The sequence below is a fragment of the Conger conger genome, chromosome 2 (assembly GCF_963514075.1).
Source record: "Conger conger chromosome 2, fConCon1.1, whole genome shotgun sequence".
In the NCBI taxonomy this organism is placed as follows: Eukaryota; Metazoa; Chordata; class Actinopteri; order Anguilliformes; family Congridae; genus Conger; species Conger conger.
This window is the reverse complement of record NC_083761.1, coordinates 20070368-20092944: the sequence shown is the minus strand read 5'-3', so window position 1 is coordinate 20092944 and position 22577 is coordinate 20070368. Positions and strand designations below refer to the sequence as shown.

At 45.0% G+C, this 22577-nt stretch overlaps 1 protein-coding gene across 6 annotated transcripts in view; it reads right to left on the bottom strand.

Annotated features, from left to right (window-relative positions):
• Positions 1–6230: 6230 nt before the first annotated feature.
• The window catches only part of zfyve27 (zinc finger, FYVE domain containing 27), a 28414-nt gene continuing 12067 nt past the window's right edge, over positions 6231–22577 (bottom strand). The window contains exons 8-15 of one of the 6 annotated variants that reach the window (XM_061230965.1): positions 19387–19458; positions 18656–18676; positions 17832–17852; positions 17250–17321; positions 16619–16760; positions 11525–11571; positions 9774–9855; positions 6231–9375 (exon numbers count right to left, since the gene is read on the bottom strand). In XM_061230965.1, coding sequence (XP_061086949.1) covers positions 9311–9375; positions 9774–9855; positions 11525–11571; positions 16619–16760; positions 17250–17321; positions 17832–17852; positions 18656–18676; positions 19387–19458 — 522 coding nt within the window. In that variant the 3' untranslated portion in view covers positions 6231–9310. Of the gene's footprint in view, positions 9376–9773; positions 9856–11524; positions 11572–16618; positions 16763–17249; positions 17322–17831; positions 17853–18419; positions 18502–18655; positions 18677–19386; positions 19459–22577 lie in introns of all 6 variants that reach the window. The other 5 variants (XM_061230966.1, XM_061230968.1, XM_061230969.1 and 2 more) reach the window with 5 other exon arrangements.

The following is a 22577-nucleotide window of genomic DNA, read 5'->3' as shown; positions in this document are numbered from 1 at the left end:
TTAAGAGAGATCTCTCTGATCTTACATACTTTAAAAATTAAAGCTATATGGTCCAAATAATAGTCAGCACATCATTGTCTTGTTCAACATTATATTTTAATTGACTGTGTACCACTTACTAGAATGCCAAGGGCTCTTTATATAACAGAAGTATTCTGTTAATGTCCTCTCCGAGAGTTTGTTTACGTCTCTCATTACTTCCCATCTCCTTTTTAATTAGGTTTTTATTAGCCTCATGGACCGATACTGACCTTATAAGAAATTCCACCATGCAAGCAGCACATGAATACCCATTTGTAAATAAGCCTCAACTTCAAAAAGAAGTTGTGAGGTCATCTGGGTGAGCAATGAGCGTACAAGCAGCAGCATATTAATTTAGCAACAAAAGAGCTGAGATCACAAAAATGTAAATTTACCCCCAAAATATCCTTTCAGGGGATCAGGCAATCTCACCCCATGATCGGTCTAGCTGTATACATAATTTAGTGATATAATCTGGATGGAAAATTCTTCTGGTTTTTGAAAAAATAATATACAATTAAAAAAGAAAGTTAAAGTGCATTAGTTAATGCCAAGGCCAGTACATGGTTTATGATCTGGATCAAAACACAAGTCTTTGCATGTCTTCATGAGAGAATAGAACATTGATCTTCTTCTGTGTGGTTACCCATATAATGAGTATAATACCAATTCTGATTTCTTCAAGGAAAACATTCAGTGACCACTTTATTAGGTAGACTTGTATACCAGCTTGATAGTGCAAATATCGAATTAGCCAATCATGGGGCAGCAAATCAATCCATAGAAGCACGCAGACATGGTCAAGATGTTCAATGGTTGTTCAGACCAAACATCAGACATGGGATGAAATGTCAGTGACTTTGCCCATGGAATGATTGTTGATGCCAGAGGTGAAATCTTTCGATTTTCACACACAACAGTTTCTAGAGTATACAGGGAATGGTGCGAAAAACAATACCTAATCACGTGGCCACTGAGTGATTCAAACATGACTATTGCCCACATTTTCTGACGGATAAATGCAAAAGCAGTTATTGTTGTGTTATCAACCACTCATTAGATATGATGAATTAAACTATTTTTTCACAATTGTTTTTTCAGAAAAACTGGCGAGCTTAGGTACAGTAGTCTATGAAGACACACCCTCATGCAAACAAAGGGTGCCTGTAGACATCCCCTCCGCCTGTAGACACCCTGGGGTAAAACACTTTGGGATTTATTCCTAATGGCACTGGGATTAAGCCTGGGGATTAATCATTCCTAAAGGGAGCTGGGATAACAACAATAATAACAACAACCGCAAGATGGTGAGGAAGACAAAGAAGCCAGAGAAATGTGGGAAAAGCAAGTTTAAAGCCTGCTTGAGCATTCGGAAAAGAGGAAGCCCCATCTGCTTGGCTAATGCGGAATCACCCAAACGCACACACAACAAACATGGACACACACACACACACACACACAAGCGTGCACGCTCACACACAGTGCTGAAGCGGAGAAGTGCTGCCTCGTATTGAGAAAGCAGTTCCCTTTACCCTGTCTGCACACAGTATTGAGGTACTAATGAGTCCCTGAAGGAGCCCCCAGTTAGTGATGAAGAGGGCTTGGTTTGAGACAGCTGGGGGGCAGGGAGGGAGGTGCAGGGGCGATTGAAGGGTAGCACCATAGAGATGAACACAGGCCTCGCAAGACACAAAACTGATACTGCAGTTTGCTGAAAGCATAAAATTGACTTAATAGCATTAATTTGGAAGACTGCTTTACTTTTATTTTTCAGCTCCAGTAAAACATTCGAATGCACATTTGTGAAGCCACTCCAAAAATACATACTACCACCTACCACCCCTAGTTTGACATCATATCTATTATGAACCACTTTTAGGTGGGATGAACAGATAAATTGATAGACTGGTAGACATATACAGACTGTCGATACTGTAAAGGAATGAGGATACAAAAATAAACAGGACAGGAATGTCATTTGAAGGTTTGGACCAGGTTCTTGAATGTAGTGTCAATTGGGAATCAATAGGCGTGTCAATTGGGAATCAATAGGCATTCGATGACAGCACTGAAGATCCCACCAAAATCCCGACCCAAATGCTGAAATTAACCAATGGCGAGGCATGGATTTGGTCTCTTTCAGAAAATATACACTGTGGGCCTGATTAACTGAGACCTTTAGCAAGTCCACACAGAACCAAAGACATGACTAATGATTGGTCATGGAATGTTCTTGGTTTTGCACATGCTACTGTAAAGGTCTTAGTAAATCAGGGCCAGTATGTGCAGAACAGAAGTGTTTTCTAGTGCAAGAACAGACCAGGCCAGAAAGACATTTCAGGGGATGGAAAGCTTCCCAGAAGTCTGTTGGCTTGTCCAGCAGCTCAGTCCTCCTCCGCTGCCCGTCAGTGTTGACACGGCCTAGCGTCGCCCCCCACCAGTCGTCAGGGCCGCCAGACAAAGCTACGAGGACTGGCCTTGTCAGTTAAAGCCCTCCCGCCTCAGCTGCGAGGTCGCTGTCCCCTGACCCCCGACCTCCCACCGCCGTGACGAGCGGGCAGGAGTCTGAGGGAGGCGCCAGCCCCCACGGCTCACCGTGAGACCACTAATTGACGGTGACCTTTATACTCCCATCTCCGAAACGAGCCACCCACCCGCTCCCAAACTCCCCCCTGCCCCCCACCCTCCACCCCCTCTTCAGTCGAGCGGTCAGGTTAATCAATGGGCCGACCAGACCTATTGAGGCTCTCTAAAGCGCTTCATTCACTGCCAAAGGAAGTCTTGACAAATAAAGGCGTTGTGGGTCATTGTTTGGGTGGGAACTGCAGGCTAGCCCTGGCCCTCTCCTTCCCTTTCTCAGACTGCATTCCCACATGGGGAGCGGAGCGCAGCACAATGCCACCTTGGGGGAGAATTCGGGGGCCTATCGGCCGCTAGGAATCGGGGTCATTAGGGCTCGGGGCTCCACCCTCTGTCTCCAACCTTTCCTTCCTCCTCCCTGTTCTCTTTTTCTCTCCAATAAGTCGATGGCTATTGAAAGCACCCTGTCCCCCTCACCTTCTTCTTCCACCAATCCACAGAATAGGTGTGCGCATGTACAGGACGCATGAAGCAAGCCCCTTACGAAAGCAATTAAGATGTAAGGACTGTTCGATGCCAGCCGGGTGGGCGTGATAGAATGCGACTGTTTGTAGCTGCCCACTGTAGATGTACTGTCACAAACATTGGGCAATACTGTATGTATAAAAACGTATCATTACATTACAAAATAATAAAACAATGTTCTTAAAACACTCATCTGCATTCATGAGGGAATATGAAATATGAATATGAGGTAAATAATTACTTGTTCTATGTGACATTTATTGGGTGGTTAAAAAGCCAGTGATACACGTAACACTATAAATCTACATTCATGCAATGCTGGTCATGAAAGCAATACTATAAAGAAATGCTCACTTAATATTTGGGCAGCTATGATTGGCTATTATTCAGTCTATAGCCGAAACGCAGGTGCTTAATTGATTATTAGACAGCATTTTTCACTGGAATACCTCATTTAGAGATGGGTAAATTCATAAAACCAAGTTGCCATTTCTCCTCAAACCCAAAAAAGCACTGGCTCTAACTTTACGAAAGTTACCCATATATTAAACTGCTGCCTTTCATTTACTTTTTAAGTGTTTACATTTTTACAGTTTTTAATGATCCAAACTGTAGAACAGCAGCAGATGTTTGGCAGGGGAATAGAAGGGTATTTGGAAAAATAGAACATTTCAAAATAGAGCAAAGAGAGATTTCAGTTGAAGAAACCAAGAGAAACTAATAAAGTCTGCACAGGCCGCGTAGACCAAAGGGTCTGCACAGAAGGGGGCCAGGCTAGGGATTGGGGAGGGGGGGCGGGTGGTGTTTGGGCTTGGGCTCTGACATTTGGCCTGGCTGTATGTCCACGAATAACGTTCTGCGCTCTATACAGAGGGCCAGGCCAACACACTGTCAGTACAGCACTGCTAGCCCTACAGTAGATGGGAAATTGAAACGAGCAGTGCACTCAATTTAAGACCCAAGGCTCTCTCTAGGTGGAGAGCTGGCTACACGTGAACGGTGCTCGATTTCCTAATCGTCTGCCCTGCGGTGTGCACATGATATGCTGCCCGGAGTCACTGGCTGAGCAAAACAAACAAGCAATATGGCGTACACAAACAAGGCCTGCCAAGCCTCCTTTTGCTCCTGGGAGGAGCAGGAGAATGTGCGCTCCTCCCTGCGGTCGCGTCCACTGATTTCCGGACTCGTTCTGCCTGCCCGTGCCAGCATTGGGACTGGGCTGGCAGAGTAAGCAGGACTTGGGTTTACATTTTTAATGGAGATCGAAGCAGGGATATAGGCAGACAATACAACCCAGTGCACTCTTCGTTGGACAGATTAAACAGGGTATGCATATGAGTTTTGGTGCCATCAAGCACTTGACTGAACAAAAGCCATTCCACCTCACCTGGTTTATTGGGGTCTGAATCAACAGCCAATTTTGAGGTGAAAACATGACCAGCAGTCCCTCTCCTTTTACCTTTACCGCTAATTCTCCCACACCTGAATATCTATCTCTCCACCATCCCACCCAAAGACCTCATATCCATTCCCATTACATTATCCAGACCAACATACATTCTTCACATACAAGTACCTAGCTCAAGGGTACACTGAAGGTGGAGGTACAATGGGATGTGAACCGATAACCTTGGTTACAAGCCCAGTTTCCTATTATCACACTAAACCTCCACATTCAAAACAAAAGAGAAACACTGATTTTTTTATGTGTCTTTGTCAGTGAAACCTACAGCCAAAAAGGCTGAATCAATCCTGCTTTTCTGCAATGTTGTACTGCTGGACTTCTAGTGCACACAGTTCTGTTCTACAGAAAGAGAAATTAACATACAGGTAAAATTGGGTTTAATCACTTAACAATCACTGAAATATTCAATTTCATGGTGAAACATTCTCATGAAATTACTTGGACAACCAATGCACTTTTAGAGCCATACAATTCAGCAGCCACATAGGATTTAAGCTTTTTTTATTGATGGTCAATTCCAGCAGACTTCAAGCAGATCCTGCACTCCATTCAGGGGAACTACAGCGAAAAAAAATATTTCACATGAATCAAATCAAGTCAACCATACACTTAGAGACTTGAGATCCGTGGTTCTTGCTTCTGCAACTTGGCACAATCATCGATAACAACATGAAGGTCTTATCCGTGACGAGACTGTAATGGGATGTGTTGGTAGTGGGAGATGGCTAGGCCTCCATTCCAAGAATCACAAGCCCAGTATTTACAGAAACACACACACACACACGCACATATGTGCATGGACACACACACACACACACACACACACACACACACACACACACACACACACACAACTGCCCATCACAGTCTAGCAAAACCCGGCAGGAAATCATGACACCCGATTTTTCAGTTTGCCGTCATGTCCCACCGCAAAAAATATTTTCACATTCAAGATATTGGAAACTAAGGCTGAGTTTCTTGTCGATGTTTACTGCGCTCAGGTGAGGGCACAGGTTATTCCTAAGTGGTGCACACCATGAAGACCAAGGTGACCAGGAAGCACTAACCCTCACCCTCTACTGATGGCCCTGGGGAGCATATATGGCTACACCAACTTACCATCACGTGTGGGAACAAATTGGAATGATTTAATGGTATAATCTGTGGCTGAGCCAATTAAAAAATCCCGAATAGTGGTTTGTAGGCAACACAAATCACAAATCTGGCTCTCTGGCGCCCCCACTTTCAAACCAGGACATTTTTGTAGATGCTCATATCTGAAGCGACTTTTAATGTAGAACAAATATACTGTAAGTGTATTCACCTGAATACTACAGGATACTTGGCTAACAATCCGACACCAGCAGGTACCTATGCAATATCACAAAATCATGAGTGCAGCTCCACAAAAGAACATAACCAAAAACCATAAAAATGCCATAACTAAAGGTTTGGAGTGCTAAGGGTGAGGTTGAAGGGGGAACCAAGAGAAAGTCTGAAGGGGATGGGTCTAAGGTCTGTATCAGAAAATAGCCAATGATAATGCTGCCCTCACCACCACTAAATTAATTATTTGCCGTCCCAAGAATAAGAGACATAAAATTACATATAATCTGTATAAACAACCACAATTCAAATATTTAAATATCCATCATACTGCTGTAAGCATTTATTTGCAGTACATGAAACGGATGATCTTCCATGTCAAAATATACATAAATAATCAAATATACAGGTGTAGATTAAAGAAACAAAATACAATAACTTCAGTAAAAGAAAGTCCAATATGCTGCTTTGACTTATTTCTTTTTATAAATAATTTAAAAGAAAACACACTGTATTGTTTGAAAACACTTATACAGTAAGGATGCCGTATGCTACTCAGTCTGTTGCTGCTTCATAGAATGACTGACATGATTTAGACGGAAATACAGTGAGGGTAACCCAGAGAATACTGTTTTTTTCCTTAGGCAAAATCCCATCATGATACACAAGTCAATAATCCTGTCCTTCAGGGCTTGACCAATTCAAGACGAAATAAAGCGACTTTAAAAGAAAATAAAAAATCTATATTTATTTAATTTATATGTAAGAGGCATGTTCTCAGCCATGATCAATCTCAATTGCTGGAAACGACACCATGCTGCATTTTGATTAGTGAACTACAACAGGAATTTACATCAAAGTCAAGACTAGTCTTTGTTATGTGAGGACCGTTGAGCAACTCTACGTCCTTTTTGCACGATGAGATCTTTTGTTTTGGACGTGTGCCTGGGGGATCTCAGTGAAGTGTGTGTGTGTGTGTGTGTGTGTGTGTTTGTGTGTGTGTGTGTGGGGGGGGGGGGCTGCAGGAATATCAATATAGTTGCCAAACAGAAACACAGTCCTCTGCTCGGAGCTGTGCCACCTGGTGACTCACTTCTCCTCCACACAGAATTCTCACCAGGCACTGACTTGGGATCAGTTTCAGGAATGTTTCAGGTTAATGGCTGAAACTGCATGTACAGTTTGGGGAGCTGATCCTGCAGCAGTTCTTTGGGTAGAATACAATCAGACAGGCCACATGAACCAGCAGCGCTTCATGAACTGCATGGAGTATGTTGTGTAGGTAAGAGAAGAAATCTTATTATTTATATAATATTTATATAATAAAAGCCTGTAGCCTAGAGGCTAAGGTACATGACTGGGACCCGGAAGGTTGGTGGGTCAAGGCCTGGTGTAGCCACGATAAGATCTGCACAGCTGCTGGGCCCTTGAGTGAGGCCCTTAACCCTGCATTGCGCCAGGGGGGATTGTCCCCCGCTTAGTCTAACGAACTGTTAGTCCCTTTGCATAAAAGCCTCAGCTAAATAACAAATTATTAATATAAATTTAATATATTATATGTATTTTTGACCCAGCACCCAAAGGACATGGAAACCTGGGCTGAACTCCAGCACCATTCAGCAACACTGGACATGATCAAACCAGTGATCAAAAGGTGCCAAACCAAACAACCAGGAAAGATTTGTCTGACCCAGCAGTTCAGTGACCAAAGGGACAGGACTTTGAGAAGAAGGGAAGAATGAACAAACAGCTGCGGACAGCCATTTCATTGCTCTAGGGCCTCTCCTCTGAATGCAACCCAACCGTGAGGCAAAGAGAGCGCGGTTCCTTAAGAGCAGAACAAATGTGCGCCGTGCGAAATGTGACTCACCGTGCCTGCACTGACCTGAGGTCAGCCAGCCACAGACCTCCCGTGACACGTACACTCGAACGCCATTAGACTCAAACTGACCCGAGGTCAGCCAGCCACAGATCTCCCATGACATGTACACTCAAACCCCATTAGACTCAAACTGACCTGAGGTCAGCCAGCCGGAGGTCTTATGTATCCTGTACATTCAAAACCTGTCTGATCCAGAGCCCTGGCAAGAGCTTGCTGCCTCAGCCTGTGAGAGCGGAGAGGTTACATTTACAGTGTTTGGGCTTCGAATGCGAGTCCTTGATGAGTACTGGTTGGCTGGCGGGCGATGCGGTGGATTGAGTAATTTTCCATTTTTTGATGGTCTGACATGATTGCCGCATCGCGCCAAATATCTTATTTACATTCCACATTCCGCAGCCGTGGCCGCGGAACCACAATTTCTCGTGCCCGGCTCGTACAAAGGATGCTGGGATTTCTTTGAGAGCCACACATGAATGACAACATTAAGATAAATTCTGGTTATAAAGTAATGATATGAAGCATTGTTTCAAAATGGTACAAAACTGTGAATACAAGGATATCACTGATATTACGGTCATGTCCCTTCATTGAATCCCATTGACCACAGAATACATTATTCTAATCCCCAATTCCCCACAAAAGACTTTTCATAAGAATTCCCCTCATTTTGGCTTCCTGCCATTAAACAAGTAGAACAATTTGAGCTTGTGTTGCACATTTTCTTGAAAGCCTGATAACTGCCAGAGAGCTGGCCAATGGGGCTTTCTGCCTCCCAGAACCGGCCAATGGGGCTTCACGTCACTGTGTAAGAGGTCGGACAGCGGTCATCTGAATCCGGTCAGTGGCTGCAGCCACCTGGGAGAAGAATGGTCAAGTTCTTCCTCAAGTCTGAGACATGGGGATGATGAAGCAGAGCGCGAGAGAGAGTGCAATATAGTGAGAGAGAGTGAGACCAAGAGTGAGTGAGTGAGAGAGCAAGAGAGAGTGAGAGCAAGAGTGAGTGAGAGCAAGAGAGAGAGAAAGACCAAGAGAGAGTGAGCGAGTGCAAGAGAGAGAGTGAGAGAGACCAAGTGAGAATGAGAGAGACCAAGAGAGAGTGAGCGAGTGCAAGAGAGAGTGAGCGAGTGCAAGAGAGAGAGTGAGAGACCAAGAGAGAGTGAGCGAGTGCAAGAGAGCGAGTGAGAGAGACCAAGAGAGAGTGAGTGAGTGCAAGAGAGAGTGAGAGAAAGACCAAGAGAGAGTGAGCGAGTGCGAGAGAGCGAGAGCAAAAGAGAGAGAGAGTGAGCGAGAGGGAGAGAGCTCTCAATCCTCCTTGCTTTGGGAATTATGTACAGTGACGGAGAAGGGCAGATGTGGTACTTCGGAAAAACAAAACAAAACAAAAAAAGTCCACGTAGAAGCCTTCCTCCTGAGGCACAGGGTGCACAGTACAGAGGGGGAGAGATGAGGGGGGGTCGAGGGTTGGTGGAGATTTCGGAATGAGGGGAAAGACAAAGCTTCCTCCTTAAATCCTACTTGCAGAGGGACAGGTTGCACGCACCGCAGACAAATACGGTCTCTCTCTGGGCCTCAGGAGCTGTGGACACATGTCGGGAAAAAAAAGAAAAAGGAAATGGAAACTGGATTATTGCCGAGCATATACATTCATGCTGGGTGCAACTCCCTCCAGCAGTAATTAAACATATAATATAAACATTAGGGTTTAATCACTGAAACTAAAATGAAAACCAGCTTTCTACAACTTTTTGCACCGTTTGTTTGTGTTTCACATTTCACAAAGCCTTGACATTTGGCTGTTTACTACTGCATCAGGTATAATTAAAGAAAATAAATAAATACCCCATGATGGTCATTCGTATTACGCTTACATTTTTCTACATGATTAAGCTGGGTTTTATACACTTTCCAATAATTCCCTATTAGATATGGACAGGTAGAGGGTCTGTCAGTTTGGAGTTAAGAAGGAGAGCTCACCTGTGGCTCCCATACAGGACTTGAGCACTTTGTAAGAGCAGCAGCGTGAACAGAAGCTATTGCCACAGTTACTGCAGTTTCTCTGTAACAGAAAGGAAAACAAGCATTGTGACCACGCCCAGTGGAAGCTTAAGACTGAGTTTTTCTTTTCCTTGCAAGCTTTCCATAATCTCCAATTCCAATACACCAGTGCTCTCTTTCGTCTCACTGATATTCCAAACAATTTATTTTGGTAAGCCTATTGTTTGGCGCATGTCTCTGAATGTTAGTTTTCTACCTCACAATGGCTTTCTTGACAGTCATTGGCACAACTTTGGCCCTCCTGTTGACAAATGCCAAAGGCAATCAATAGCCAAGAATAGATCCTGAAAGCTTTCTTATACATGCTCTATGGAAGAGACTGAATACACCAGACTAATCAGAAACAGCTGACAAGCCAACTGTCAAACTACTTTTAGTCCCCTAAACTGGAGGGGCTATGTATAAAAAGGGATGTAATTCCTACACTGATCACCCAAATAAGGCTGTACATGTTGATGTTCCAAACAATTTATTTTGGTAAGCATATTGTTTGGCGCATGTTTCTGACTATTTTTCTTTTTTTCAGCCTCATAACAGCTTCCTTTCCTGTCATTGGTACAACATTGGCCCTCATGTTGACAAAGGCGAATAACAGACACCAAAGGCAATCAAAAGCCTAGAATCAAGACTAGATATTGAAAACTTTTACACCCTACTAATCAGAAACAGCCGAGAAGCCACCTGTCCAATTACTTTTGGTCCCCTAAAATGGAGGGACTACATATAAAGGGATGTAATTTGTACATGGATAAACCAATATGGCTGTAAACACGATTAAATTAAAGGGGACAGTCAGCACATTAACCTCATATCCCTTTTTCAATGTGCTGGAGCACAGAGCCAAAAGAACAGAAATTGTACCACTGCCCAAATACGTACAGGCAGCATTGTATGCTGTAATATCCCGCTATGTGCATGGATATTATGAAAAATGCGAAAAAGCTGTGTAAGGTGATCTGGATAACAGCATATAAATGCCCGCAACGTAATGAAAGGTAATGTAACATGGCACTTGTTTTGAATGCGCAGTCCACCAGCTGCAGAGATATGAAACAGGCTATGGCAGAAGAATAAAGACAATAATGTACCAGTAAAGAAGCCCTCACCCAGAGCTAGCACTGCCATGGTCTTTATTCCACACTCTAGGCCACGGATCATCAAATCACGGCCCTCGAGGGCTGATAACTGCAGGTTTTCCACCCTCCCTACACCTGAGTCACTTGTGAAGAACTTGGTGTCTAGCCAGCCAGTAGCACTAATTATTCAGTTAATTCCCTGGGAGAAAAGAAAACCAGGGCCGGATTTGGATTAGAAAGCCAGATTTGATGATCCCTGCTCTAGGCTGTGGCGTGAACAAAATGTTCATTCACAGTTTGAGGAATCAAATTAATGGGCTATCCCATTCACCATAGAACGCCATTAACCTCTCCTTTCTCACATTAAGTAAATTAAAATGGTAAAATTCACAAAACAGAAACAACACACATGATGCATGCAATTTACACGGAAACATGTTCAAATTACAATAGTTTACTTGTTTCCCAAGACATTTTACCAATACATTGCACTTAACCTGGATTTTTCATTAAAGTCAGGATTTACCACCAACCAGGATTATTCAGCTATAATAGAGAGTAATGGCAGGATTGTAAAAAGGTTTCTCTGCTCACCCTCTTCTTCAGCACAGAGAAAACAGCATTGCAGTTGGAGCAGTTACCTAAAAACAACAGAAGCAGAAAGCCAGAGTGTGTTTGGATTTAAAAACATCAGCAGTCATTCACCTAAAAGCTTTCAGCAAACACAACAGCAAAACGGTTGCATGTCCATCACCAAACATTTATCAAGTAGCCACATAAAAGTAATTCAATTTGTTAGCTTAATTATGCAAACCCAAAACAATTTCCAATAGTGTAGCCCCGCCAAACCCCGCAATCCTTAGAACAAACAAAGGCTTTCAAAAAACCGACTACACAAATTAGCAGTAAAACAACAGTTTGGCAAATCAGTGTCAACTCCAAAAAATGTGTTTGGAATCACGTCCCCTCAACGGAATATGTGTTTGAAACGCCTGTTGAATTTGTGAACCGGTTCAAGTCTTTTGGAATTACTCACAACATCCTGCAGTAAAAACCGTAGGGGTGTGTCGGATTACTGCAAACACTGCCTGGGAGAGAGGACCGTGACCCTTTGGTTGTGGTTGTGCAACGGTCTGGGGAGGTGTGGAGCGGGGGGGGGAGGGGGGGCGGTAGTTCAGGGGGTGTTCAGCGGTCAGAAAGTGACCATCAGGAAGTGTTAGGTGAAGCGAGGAGGCGGGGGAAGGAGTTCCTGGAACGATCCTGACTGCCACGACCATGTGATCATGAGGAACAAACAGCGTTCAAGCTTCCAGGGCTTTGGGATTATTCGGTGATTCAGAGCTCAGGGTGTGACATCATCGTCACCCTGTCAAATGTCAGAGCCAGAGATTAGCGGACTGGTCCACTCCTCCTGCTTCCAAGGAACCTGACCAATGAGGCGCCAAAAAACATGTTTTATCTGCTCATTCCTCCATGTTAATCATCTGCTATAGGTGTCTCCCACTGAGCTGTGTGTTTATGTGACTATGCAGGGTGTCTCTGTATACGTTACTTATAATATATCAGCCCTTGTCTGGAAGCACCTGTAAATAAACTATACACCAGGAAGTAGGTATACACACTCAGGGAGCACTTTATTAGCTATCTATTAGACTTGAATTAAATGTATTCTTCTGTTGTAGCCTATCCACTTATAGGTTTGATGTGTTGTGTTCTCTTCTGTTATTCGCATGGCTGTCACCTTCCTGTCAGCTTCGACCAGTCTGGCCCTTCTCTCAATGACAATGCGTTTCTGCCCGCAGAACTGCTGCTCACTGGATGTTTTTTTTTTTGCACCATTCGCTGAAAACTCTCAGGAGATCTGAGATACTCAATCCACCCTGTCTGGCACCAACATTCATTCCATGGTTAAAGTCACTTAGTTCAGGACTGAAATATGCAGGGTCCCAAGCTCTCCTCCCAGATACCTTTTGGCTGTTTTGGGGGAGAAGGACAGGAAGCAGCCTTGTAGCCGGCACTATGACAGGCAGGAGAAAGAGATGCATCACGCAGAGCAATAACTGTGTTACTCATCCCGCCTGTTCCAGACACAGCTCCACAGCCCAGCGAGCACAGCGAGTACTCACACCGGGAGCCTGGTTAAACTGTACCTCAGTGTGATTGAGCCCAGCAACTGCGCATGCAAAAACATTTTCATTCCATTTTTGGAATTCCAACAGGGGTATCTAAGTCGTAACAAAGGAGAGAGATGAAGAGAAGAACAAACAGAAAGGCAGGAAAGAGAAGAAAGATAGTGCAGTAGTAAAGAAAGAAGGCAGGAAGAAAGGAAAGTACAAAAAGTGGGAACAGGAAGAAATAAAGTACAGAAATAAGGTAAAAAACTAAAAAGAAAGAAAAGAGAAGAGGCTGCTAGCTGAGCCGTGAGTGCGTTAGACGTTTTTGAAACGAGGTAAATCTGTCTGTTGGGCCGTTGCAGCACAGCGCATCCATAAACCCATAGCACACCGTGATTTAATGCTCTGTGTTCGGCAGCAGATTTACTCCACCTGAGTGAAATGGATCGTGGCTTAGTACAGCGCCGGCTTTGTGGGGTCGCGACGGGCCTGGGGTCCCCCTCTCTGCAACGCCATCACGCGCCATTTCCACTCCGCGTTCCCAGGCCGTAAAAAATGGCCACGGCTCAGCCGGACTGACCACTCTCCGAAAGGTCAACGAGGAGCTGCGCACTCAGCCTCTCAGCTTTCTGGAACTTTCCCAAGAGTGCCATCTGTGCGATTACCCCAGGCCTCGCTCTCTCTCCTGGAGTGTTTGGACACGTTACGTGACATTGCTCGCAACGCTTACTTGAAGTGCAATGGTCCTCCACGCGGGTCCTGGAGAGTCACAGGGTCTGCTGGTTTCTGTTTTCACCTTAAAATCAGCAACTCAGACCAGAGAAACGAAGCGAGTTAACTGCCTAACCGCCTGCTTAATTTTAAGTACGCAGCAAAACAACAAAGAAAAATGTGTATCTTACCAGGTCCGGGTTGAGCATACTGCTTGGACAAGTATGCTAAAAGGGACAATTAATGTACCCTAATCAAGCAGCTTGCCATGTGGAGATCCTGATGATTTACTTATCTAAGTTAAGAGTGTGGCCTAGTTCACTCTGGAAAATGATTCTCACCCATGGCCAAGCATGAGGCTGAGGTTTCATATGCTCATATTAAAAGAGCCCACATTGCTTCTCACTTCTCATAAACACAAAGCTGAGCAACAGGGGCCACAACTGAACTGAAGAGGCAGTTTCATACACATGACTGGGTCAAAATGTGTAATTTGCTTGCCCTCTGCTCACAGGTAGCATTTTATCTTTGGTGCAAATGTTTTCCAGTTCACATCTCGTGAGGCCAGTTCACATCTTGTGTTTAGTGACGGGTTTATCGGAAGAGGCAAGCAAGCGTTCACTGTCAAATCAATCTCAGATATTGGCGGTGGAGTCAACAGAGACCTCTAGAAGCCAACTGGAAGTTCGCTTCAAGCCTGGACCTCAGACTAGGAGAAATACGACGTGAATCACTTTTTTCGTCCACCGTGTACAGGCCTCCCACCAACTTCCCAGCATCTCAGCAGACCTCAGCCAAAACTGTCTCAAAATGGGATCTGGAGCATTCAGTGGCTATGTGATACACACTTTGGATATGGTTCAGTATCTTCACAGTGAGATCAGAACAGCAGGTATGGGCAGAGCAACATTGTTCTCAGGACTCTTTGTCCATAATCAGTACTGTACCTCACTGTACAACACTGACCTCTGCTGGCCACTGCCCTTCAGTGCAATTCCTAATGGCAGCTTAAATATTTTCTCCATCTTGACTCCTTCTCTTGCCATTCAACTCTGTGTGACAGTGCTCCTAACAAAGATATTCTCTGTCTGAAGTAGAGATGCCAGGATTCAAACCACCTGGTGGCTTGCTCTTCTACTGACCACTGCTGCCACAAAGCAAGGAATAACCACAGAGTTCACAGCATTGCGCTGAAATTAAACTTCACGCTCGTCTGTTTTTCTCCTAAGGCGTCTCTTCATTGGCCACGTTATCAGTGGACAACGTAAACGGTTCCGCAAGGGGACCGGGGTTGAAGGACGTCACAGTTTTGGGACTCAAGACACCGGCTCTTTGTCACGGTACATTCGGGTCCTTCCACACACGTCATTCCTGACGCGCTGTCAACCGGGTCGCTCAGATCTCATGTCCCGGCGGACCCACCGCCGTCCGACCGTGAAAGGAATGCGGTCGACTGTCCAGTCAACCTTGACCCGGTTCAGCGGGATGAAAGGGGCGCTGAAATTTAATGTCTTGAGGGAGAATAAATCTGCTCTACCCTCCTAGAACTGTCTCTATTTCAGCAGGGTAACCACCCACCCTCCGGTTCTGGACCAGCACAAGGAGGAAGAGGCGAAACGATCGGACTTCCAAAAAAAAAAAAAAACTCCTGGGGTGTCTGGCCGCGGTCCAGGAGCGGTGTGAGAGAGTAATGGGAACAGACAGCCAGCGAAAAGAAAAGAGAAGAGAGAAAGAAGGAAATCTATTTTTTTGGTTTGATTCAGTCGTTCATGGTTGGGAATATTAGATTAGGCTTGTTGAAGCCGTTCCATGTGGTTTTCCACAGATCGGCATCCGTTCGGTAACACTAGAATGGAACTATGTGAATCCCGGTGGAATTCCCCGGCCGAACGCTCACACACATCCCCCGCCCCAACCTTAGCTGCATCTTTACAAAGGCAAAGGCAAGACAGGGGAACCAAAGAACCAGTAAAGCCCTCTGGCCTGATAGCTACAGTCCACGGGTGTTGAGAGAAAGAGGCTGAGGGGGTGCAGGAAGCCACTTCCCAATAATTACAGCTTGTTTCCAAGAAAGCCCAGTTTGATAATTATATAAAGTCAGAGCTGAAGGCCTGTGAGGTTTGGAGAAGGCACATCTATGAGCCTTCTCATAGAGAAGGCCCTGGTTTTCAGATTCAGATTCAGAAAACTTTATACATACCATGACAGAAAATGATCTTGGACATGGCTAAATATACAGTACATGTGACTTGTGACAGAATAATTGACTTATTTCCAAGGTAATTAACTTAACAATTAGCGCTACTGATCGGCCAGACGGACTTCACACTCCCAGGTGAAGGGAAGGTGGAAAACCAGTACAAATTGGCACAAATGACTAAAGACTTCCTGAGATGGCTGGAAGACTGATTATCCCCTTGTGTTTCCAGGCCGAGCCAATTGGAGGCCAATTTCTCTGTTCAACTGCCACACTACTCCTCAATTTGCAACACAAAGAGACTACGGTTTTGTGTGCATTCGGAGGCAGTAGATGGGATTCCAAATATTTTGAGATGAAATATTTGTGTGGTTTTGCCCTCATTACTTCAATAGTAAATCTCAGTAGCAAAAGCAGTAAATTGTGTGCACACTTTGTCCATGGAAAAGAAACTTCACATTCTGTGAAAAGCGAAACCAATAAATCAGTGTAGAGACACTGACCCACTACCTGCCCCCATTGTTATTGAGAAAGAGTTACATTTTTTTCTGTCTTCTAGAAGACTTTCAGGTGATATTAATGCTCAGAGAAGGCCCAAAGCTAAGGAGAGAATGGAGAGTTTGGCATGTACTGTAGTGTTGGTGCAGCTCAGCTCAGCGAGCGTACCGGTGTTGTTGGTGGGGTAGCGCTTGCGGAGTTTCTCCGTCAGTTTGGACACCTTGCTGCGGATGGGCTCGTTGCGGCTCAGGAGGCCGTTGTCGGAGAGCGTGTCGAACTCGGGTGCCCCCGTGGGCACGTCCTCGTCCTCCTGCCGGGGGAAAGAGGGGAAGCACGTCACGTGCGGTGCAGTGGGGCTACAAAAAAGCGCTCCGTTACCCAGGCCTGCTGATCCCCAGGAAGGTGAAGACGTGGGGGAGAGGGAGGGGGGGGGGGGGGGAAGAGACCACAGGAAAAATCCAGACCGACGGTGTACCGATTTATCACCAACTTTGAGAAAGCGGAGGTAGATTCAAAGCACTTTCTCAAAGGGCGTCACACCTATCACAGCAAGTGAGACAAAGTGAGGTGAAAAGTATGACAATAATGGCCCGCTCAACAGTGCCTTCAGGACATACCCCCACCGCAAGTGTCTTGAAGTGCACAACGTATTATAGGTACCAATTCACCTTTGTGGTCTGCAAAGGAGCGACAATAACAAACGCCGGTGTGCCCCTACCAATGGGAGAAGGGGGTGGGACGAAGGCAGGAAGTAAGAAACGTGCACTAAGGCTGACGCTATGGAGTGCGGACAAGGCACCTTGGTCTCCACGTTTGGAGGCGGGGCTACGTGTCTCCAGGGCAGATCTGGCAGCCAGTCAGCAGGTCTCACCTGCGTAAATAAGCCGGCCGATAACTCACCGCGGCCACCCCTCGCTTAGCGGCAGGGTCTCCCGCGCCCCAGAGGAGTCTGGGAAAGCCATTACCGGACCCTATCACCTTCTGCGGTCATAAATAATCCGCTGGAAGCCCCCGGTGAAAGGCCGTACAGGGGCAGGAGCGTTGGACTGCCATGTGCGCGGCAAATTCCGTGCCATTTCTGAGACTTCAGGGACGTGTCATGCACGGCAACCCAGCTCCACCCCTAGATACGGCCGCACCCTCTACCTCGTCTATATGTGGAACCAGTGAGTGCGTGGAACTAGAAGATCACTATTGCTTCAGAGCAAATCCACTGCTTAGTTACTTAACCTCCGCAGTTCTCAGAAGCCTCACAACGTGCTACAAACATTCCAAGTGTCAAATAAGTGTTCAGGTATGAACTTAAACTGCACCAACAAAAGGCATAACAGCCTTTGTGAACCCTCTTCCCACCACACCCTTTAACCCTACAGAGACTTACCACTAAAGCCAGTGGGGCATCCTTGGAAAGCAGGGTAAAATAAAATAAGCAGTTTCATAAATACATACGGCACAGTTCAAGAATTTTACACACTTTTTTTTGCACGCATAGTTTTCTGTCAATTCAAGACACTGATAAATAGGTTACGTTGAAAGGTTATGTTGAAATATTTACACCCAAGCAAAGGGGGGGGGGAAAAGTGTTATTACTGCTATTTAGTAAATGCAGTAGCAGACCTGGGTTGAAATAATTTTGTTTAGGATTCCAATATGGTTCTGCATTCGACCAAGCTTGCCTGGTGTATTGGAACACACAAAATTATTCCAAAACCGTAAGCTCCATCCATCTGCTCCTCCTTGCAGGCTGAAATGCACCAGGCAAGATCAACAGAGCACAGAAAAGTATTTGAACCAAAAAAACAAATACTAATTGAACCCAGGTCTGTGTAGTAGTGATGAACAGAATTCGGCATTAAATCTCCAGTATGTTAGAAAGGAGTGCGCTTTTCATTCAACGCAGAGGAGGCAAAGGCAAGTAAGTTTCAGTGAGCCCAGGACTGAGAGACTCTGCTTTGAAAGTGCCTTTCCTCTTCCTGTCTCTTCTTTCTCCATCTCTCCATCAATCCATCAATCCATCCAGAAAAAAACTTGTCGATCTCATTACTTCGCTCCTTTGACACAACCATGTGCAGAGATGGGAACATAATTATTGTGTATTCAGAGGTGCTGCTCATGTCAACTGCAATCTTGGGAAAGAACAGTCAAAGTTTATTTCCTTAACTGTACTTTACCCATCTTTCTGGGAGGGGGAAGTACAGTACTTACCACCAGGACAAGGGGGGGTTCCTTGGAGGGCAAGAAGGTAAGAGAAACAAAGACGTTAAATCAGACATCAGCTTATGCAATTGTACGCGTGTGTTTCTGAGCATGTCTGAGCCTGCTGACTGCTGGAAAAGAGGCAGAATTTATCTCCGCCACATAAAACTATGTGTGTGTTCATGCATGTGTGTGGTGTATGTATGTGTATGTATGTGTGTGTGCATGTATGCCTGCATGTGTGTGTGTGTGAAGAATTCAGTCTGTTATGTGTATGAACTGCCAGCAGGAGTGTTTGTAAGCATGTGAATGAGCACTAAGGGAATATCTCAGACAGCTGGCAGGACACAAGGTTCTACAGCTGTACAAGAAATACACACGTGTGCATGTGTCTGTCTGAGAGCAAGTATGTGCCTGTGTGTGTGTGTGTGTGTGTGTGTCCACGTGTCAGCACATTCGTTCCTTTTTATCTGTGTGAGTGACTTACCATATGTGTGCTCCTGTACATATGTGTGTGTGTGCCTGTATGTATGTGTGTGCATGAGTCTCTGAGTGAGGGCAGGATATGTGCATTTATCTGTGATAAAGGCTGTGCGAAACCTTGAGAAATTTCAGGTTACACAAGTGTTCACGTGTGCTACCTTGATTTTAAACTGACAGGCCAATATATGGTGCTGCAGCGGAGTGGGAGAAGAGGTTCGGAGGGGGCAGTCAGTCTGCTTCTGTATCTACACTCTCACCTCGATGGCATCCTTAAACTCCTCATCAGGTTCTGCCTCCTCTGCCTCCTCAATGCTGCCCGGTGAGAGGTCCTGTGTACAGACGGACAGACAGACAGACAGACGGACAGACAAACGGACAGACGGACAGACGGACAGACGGACAGACAGACAGACAGACAGACAGACAGATGCCAGCACAGGTCATTGCATTGCAGTGCCCTTCATATATCGACCAGTCATCATACCCTTGGAGTAACCACACGACAGTTACACTACATGACCACTTACCACTTCACTGATCCGATGTAGAAAGCACAATGAAGTGTATTAAATCCTCAGGACAACGTCACATCATATGACAGACACACCCTTCTCTGATTGGACAGTGTTTGATTGACATTCTACAGCATGCATGTGCAACCAGAGAGCGATAAGCAGAGACGAACAGGCCTGGTCTCATTTAAGTCCCATAAAATAAACCCTTTTATAAAAACATCCAAAGACAAATCTTTCATTCAGCGAACTTGGAACTATAAATCACAAAGCTAATTGGGCCAACTTAAACTTGAATAACTCAAACGGAACGCACTGCCAGATATTATGCAGACATGCAATGCTTGGAAAAAGATGAGTTATCTAAAGCTATTAAAAACAATACAGGCCAAAGAACAATGTGGCCGATCAACAAGGCCTTGTGTGGTTTAGACCAAACGACAACTAAGCTGTCTTTGCTCTTCTCATCACTTCCCTCAGTGTCTAATTGGGGCCATAAAAATGTGTCAGATCACGTGACCCTGGCTAATTCAGTTCAGATTGAGAACTGGGCGAGGACAGCGTAACTTATACTGACGAAGGCCAGCGCTTTTGCTCAGCTGGCTAACGGCCACAGCTCTGCGGCAAGGCGGAATACCCATGTGGCTCTGGGGTTGGAGAGGGTAAAGGCATAGATCTGTGCATGTGCATGATAATAATAATAATGTAGATGATAATAGTTATTTTATTTACAGAGCAATCATCTAACATGCCAATCAAAGCCCTTTGTGAAATAAAACTAAGAAGAAAACAAGAAAGAGAATGAACTAGAAAGAATGCACTCAGTAGAGTGCAGTCCTCTGCCAAGGCACAACAATCTCCCCTGACATGAATGTGCACAGCAAATGTCTTGGCAATCCAGAGATTATTTTTTGAGATATGTTTGGCCTGATGATGGCACTAGAGGAAAAGTCATGGGGTCACCAAAATCAATAGGTTATTTCCCTTGGTAACATGAACATGCACAGCAAATTTCACGGTACTCCGGCTGAGATATGTCAATCACAAACAGAGATTCTGGCCTATTGGTGGCGCTAGAGGAAAGGTCATGGGGTCACCAAATTCAATAGGTTTCTTCCTTTTGTGAACATAAATGTCCACAGCAAATTTCATGGCAAACAAACAGATAGACGGACAGACGTCATTACATTCAGTGTACAAACAGTACAGCACATTAATTCAACATAATCTATCAAAACACAGTACACCTGGAGGAAGCCGGTTTTCACTTTCCAGAGGCTATAAAGATTATATAAAACTATCTTCATATCACATAAATAATATATACATAATAATATATAAATAATGATAACATCAACTACAATACATTTTGCTCTCCAGCAGAGGGGACTCTGTTGGTCCTGTGTGTCACTATTGCAGTCTCTCACAATGAGAAAACGTAGATTAGGCTGCACAGATCCGGCTGGCTGTAGGGGGGTTTTAGCATTGGTTTGGACTTCACTGCAGAATGCACTGGTTCTCAGTCATGGACAGGCTTGTCCGATGGAGATACGGGCACGGGTCAGTGGGGTTGACGCCCACACACTATACGGTATAATTTCCATTTCTTACGCAGCATCAGAATATAACTTACAGGTTATGAGATATCAGGAACTAGGAAGCAGTCTCCTAAATGCTCCTCACTGGCAACTAACTTAATGTGCGAACATATATATTTTTTTGCAACCAAATTCTTAAAATGAAGCTTTACACATATGCATATGAAATCACTATTTTGAAATAATGGCAATCACACGTTGAAATATAACGGCAATGTGTGTAACCAATGCGGCGCTTAATTTAATGGGTGCGAATGTCCGTGGAATGTGAATTTACACAGTACCTTTTTCCCCACACGTCCCCACCTTTCCACACCCTTTCTCCTGACCCACAGTTTTGCAGCTTGTAGGGCTTCCATTTTATGAGCATGTGCTCCTGGAAATTGATGTGTACTACCTGGAAAAATAATTTAGGAGTACATCCTACCAATTGGGATGCATTAATGTGCTCCTAATTTTTTTCTTAGGAGCACATGTGCTCCTTGGAAAAACTGTTAGCATAAAGCCCTGGAGACCATTCCACAAGTCTACATTCACCATCATTCCACTTACAGCCACACCCCAAGTTTTGCCAGGAACCACTGGGCTGGCCTTCGTCAGTTGAATGGATTAAAATGGATTAATACTTTTTTTGTCAGCAGTGACTATGTGATACCAACCAATAGCATAGTTCTGTTGGGGAGAGCTTTCGATTGGTCGAGAAAATTCATCTATTACCGAATCCATCACATTACATGAATTTATCCAGAGCACCCCAAATACAACCTGCATTCAGCAGAGAAACTGCTGGAGGAAACTACTGAGGAAAATGGCTGGGGTCAGGAAAGTCTAGATGCAGGCTAAAGAGGTAGGTCTTCAGTTTGCTTTGGAAGATGGCCACTGACTCTGCTGTCTTGCCTGCCATGGGAAGCTCATTCCACCAATGTGCCACCGGCAGGAAACACGGCCAGCACCAACTCTGGGGACGGGTGGCCAGAAGGCCTAGGTTGCAGAACGGTGTGTATGGAACATGGAGATTCACTCCCTCATCAGTGCAATCTGTTTTTTCTCTCTGTCTCCTCAGAGAACCATGAGGGGTTACCACAGTGTAAGAGGGCCCACACAACGGCAATTGCATGTTGCCTTTGAGGACACCAGGAAAGAGCAGCTCTTTGCTGCTGAACACAAATCATAACTCACCTCATTCAAACCGAAATACACTCGGTCCACCCTGTCCCTAGCCTCTGATGACTTTCGCAGGCCGCTAAAGCGAGTTGGATGGTGGCCCTGGTGCTCCCGCAAGAACCATAGCTGTTTCAGCTGCTCCCCGCCCCGCAACCAACGCGCACCGCGACTGTC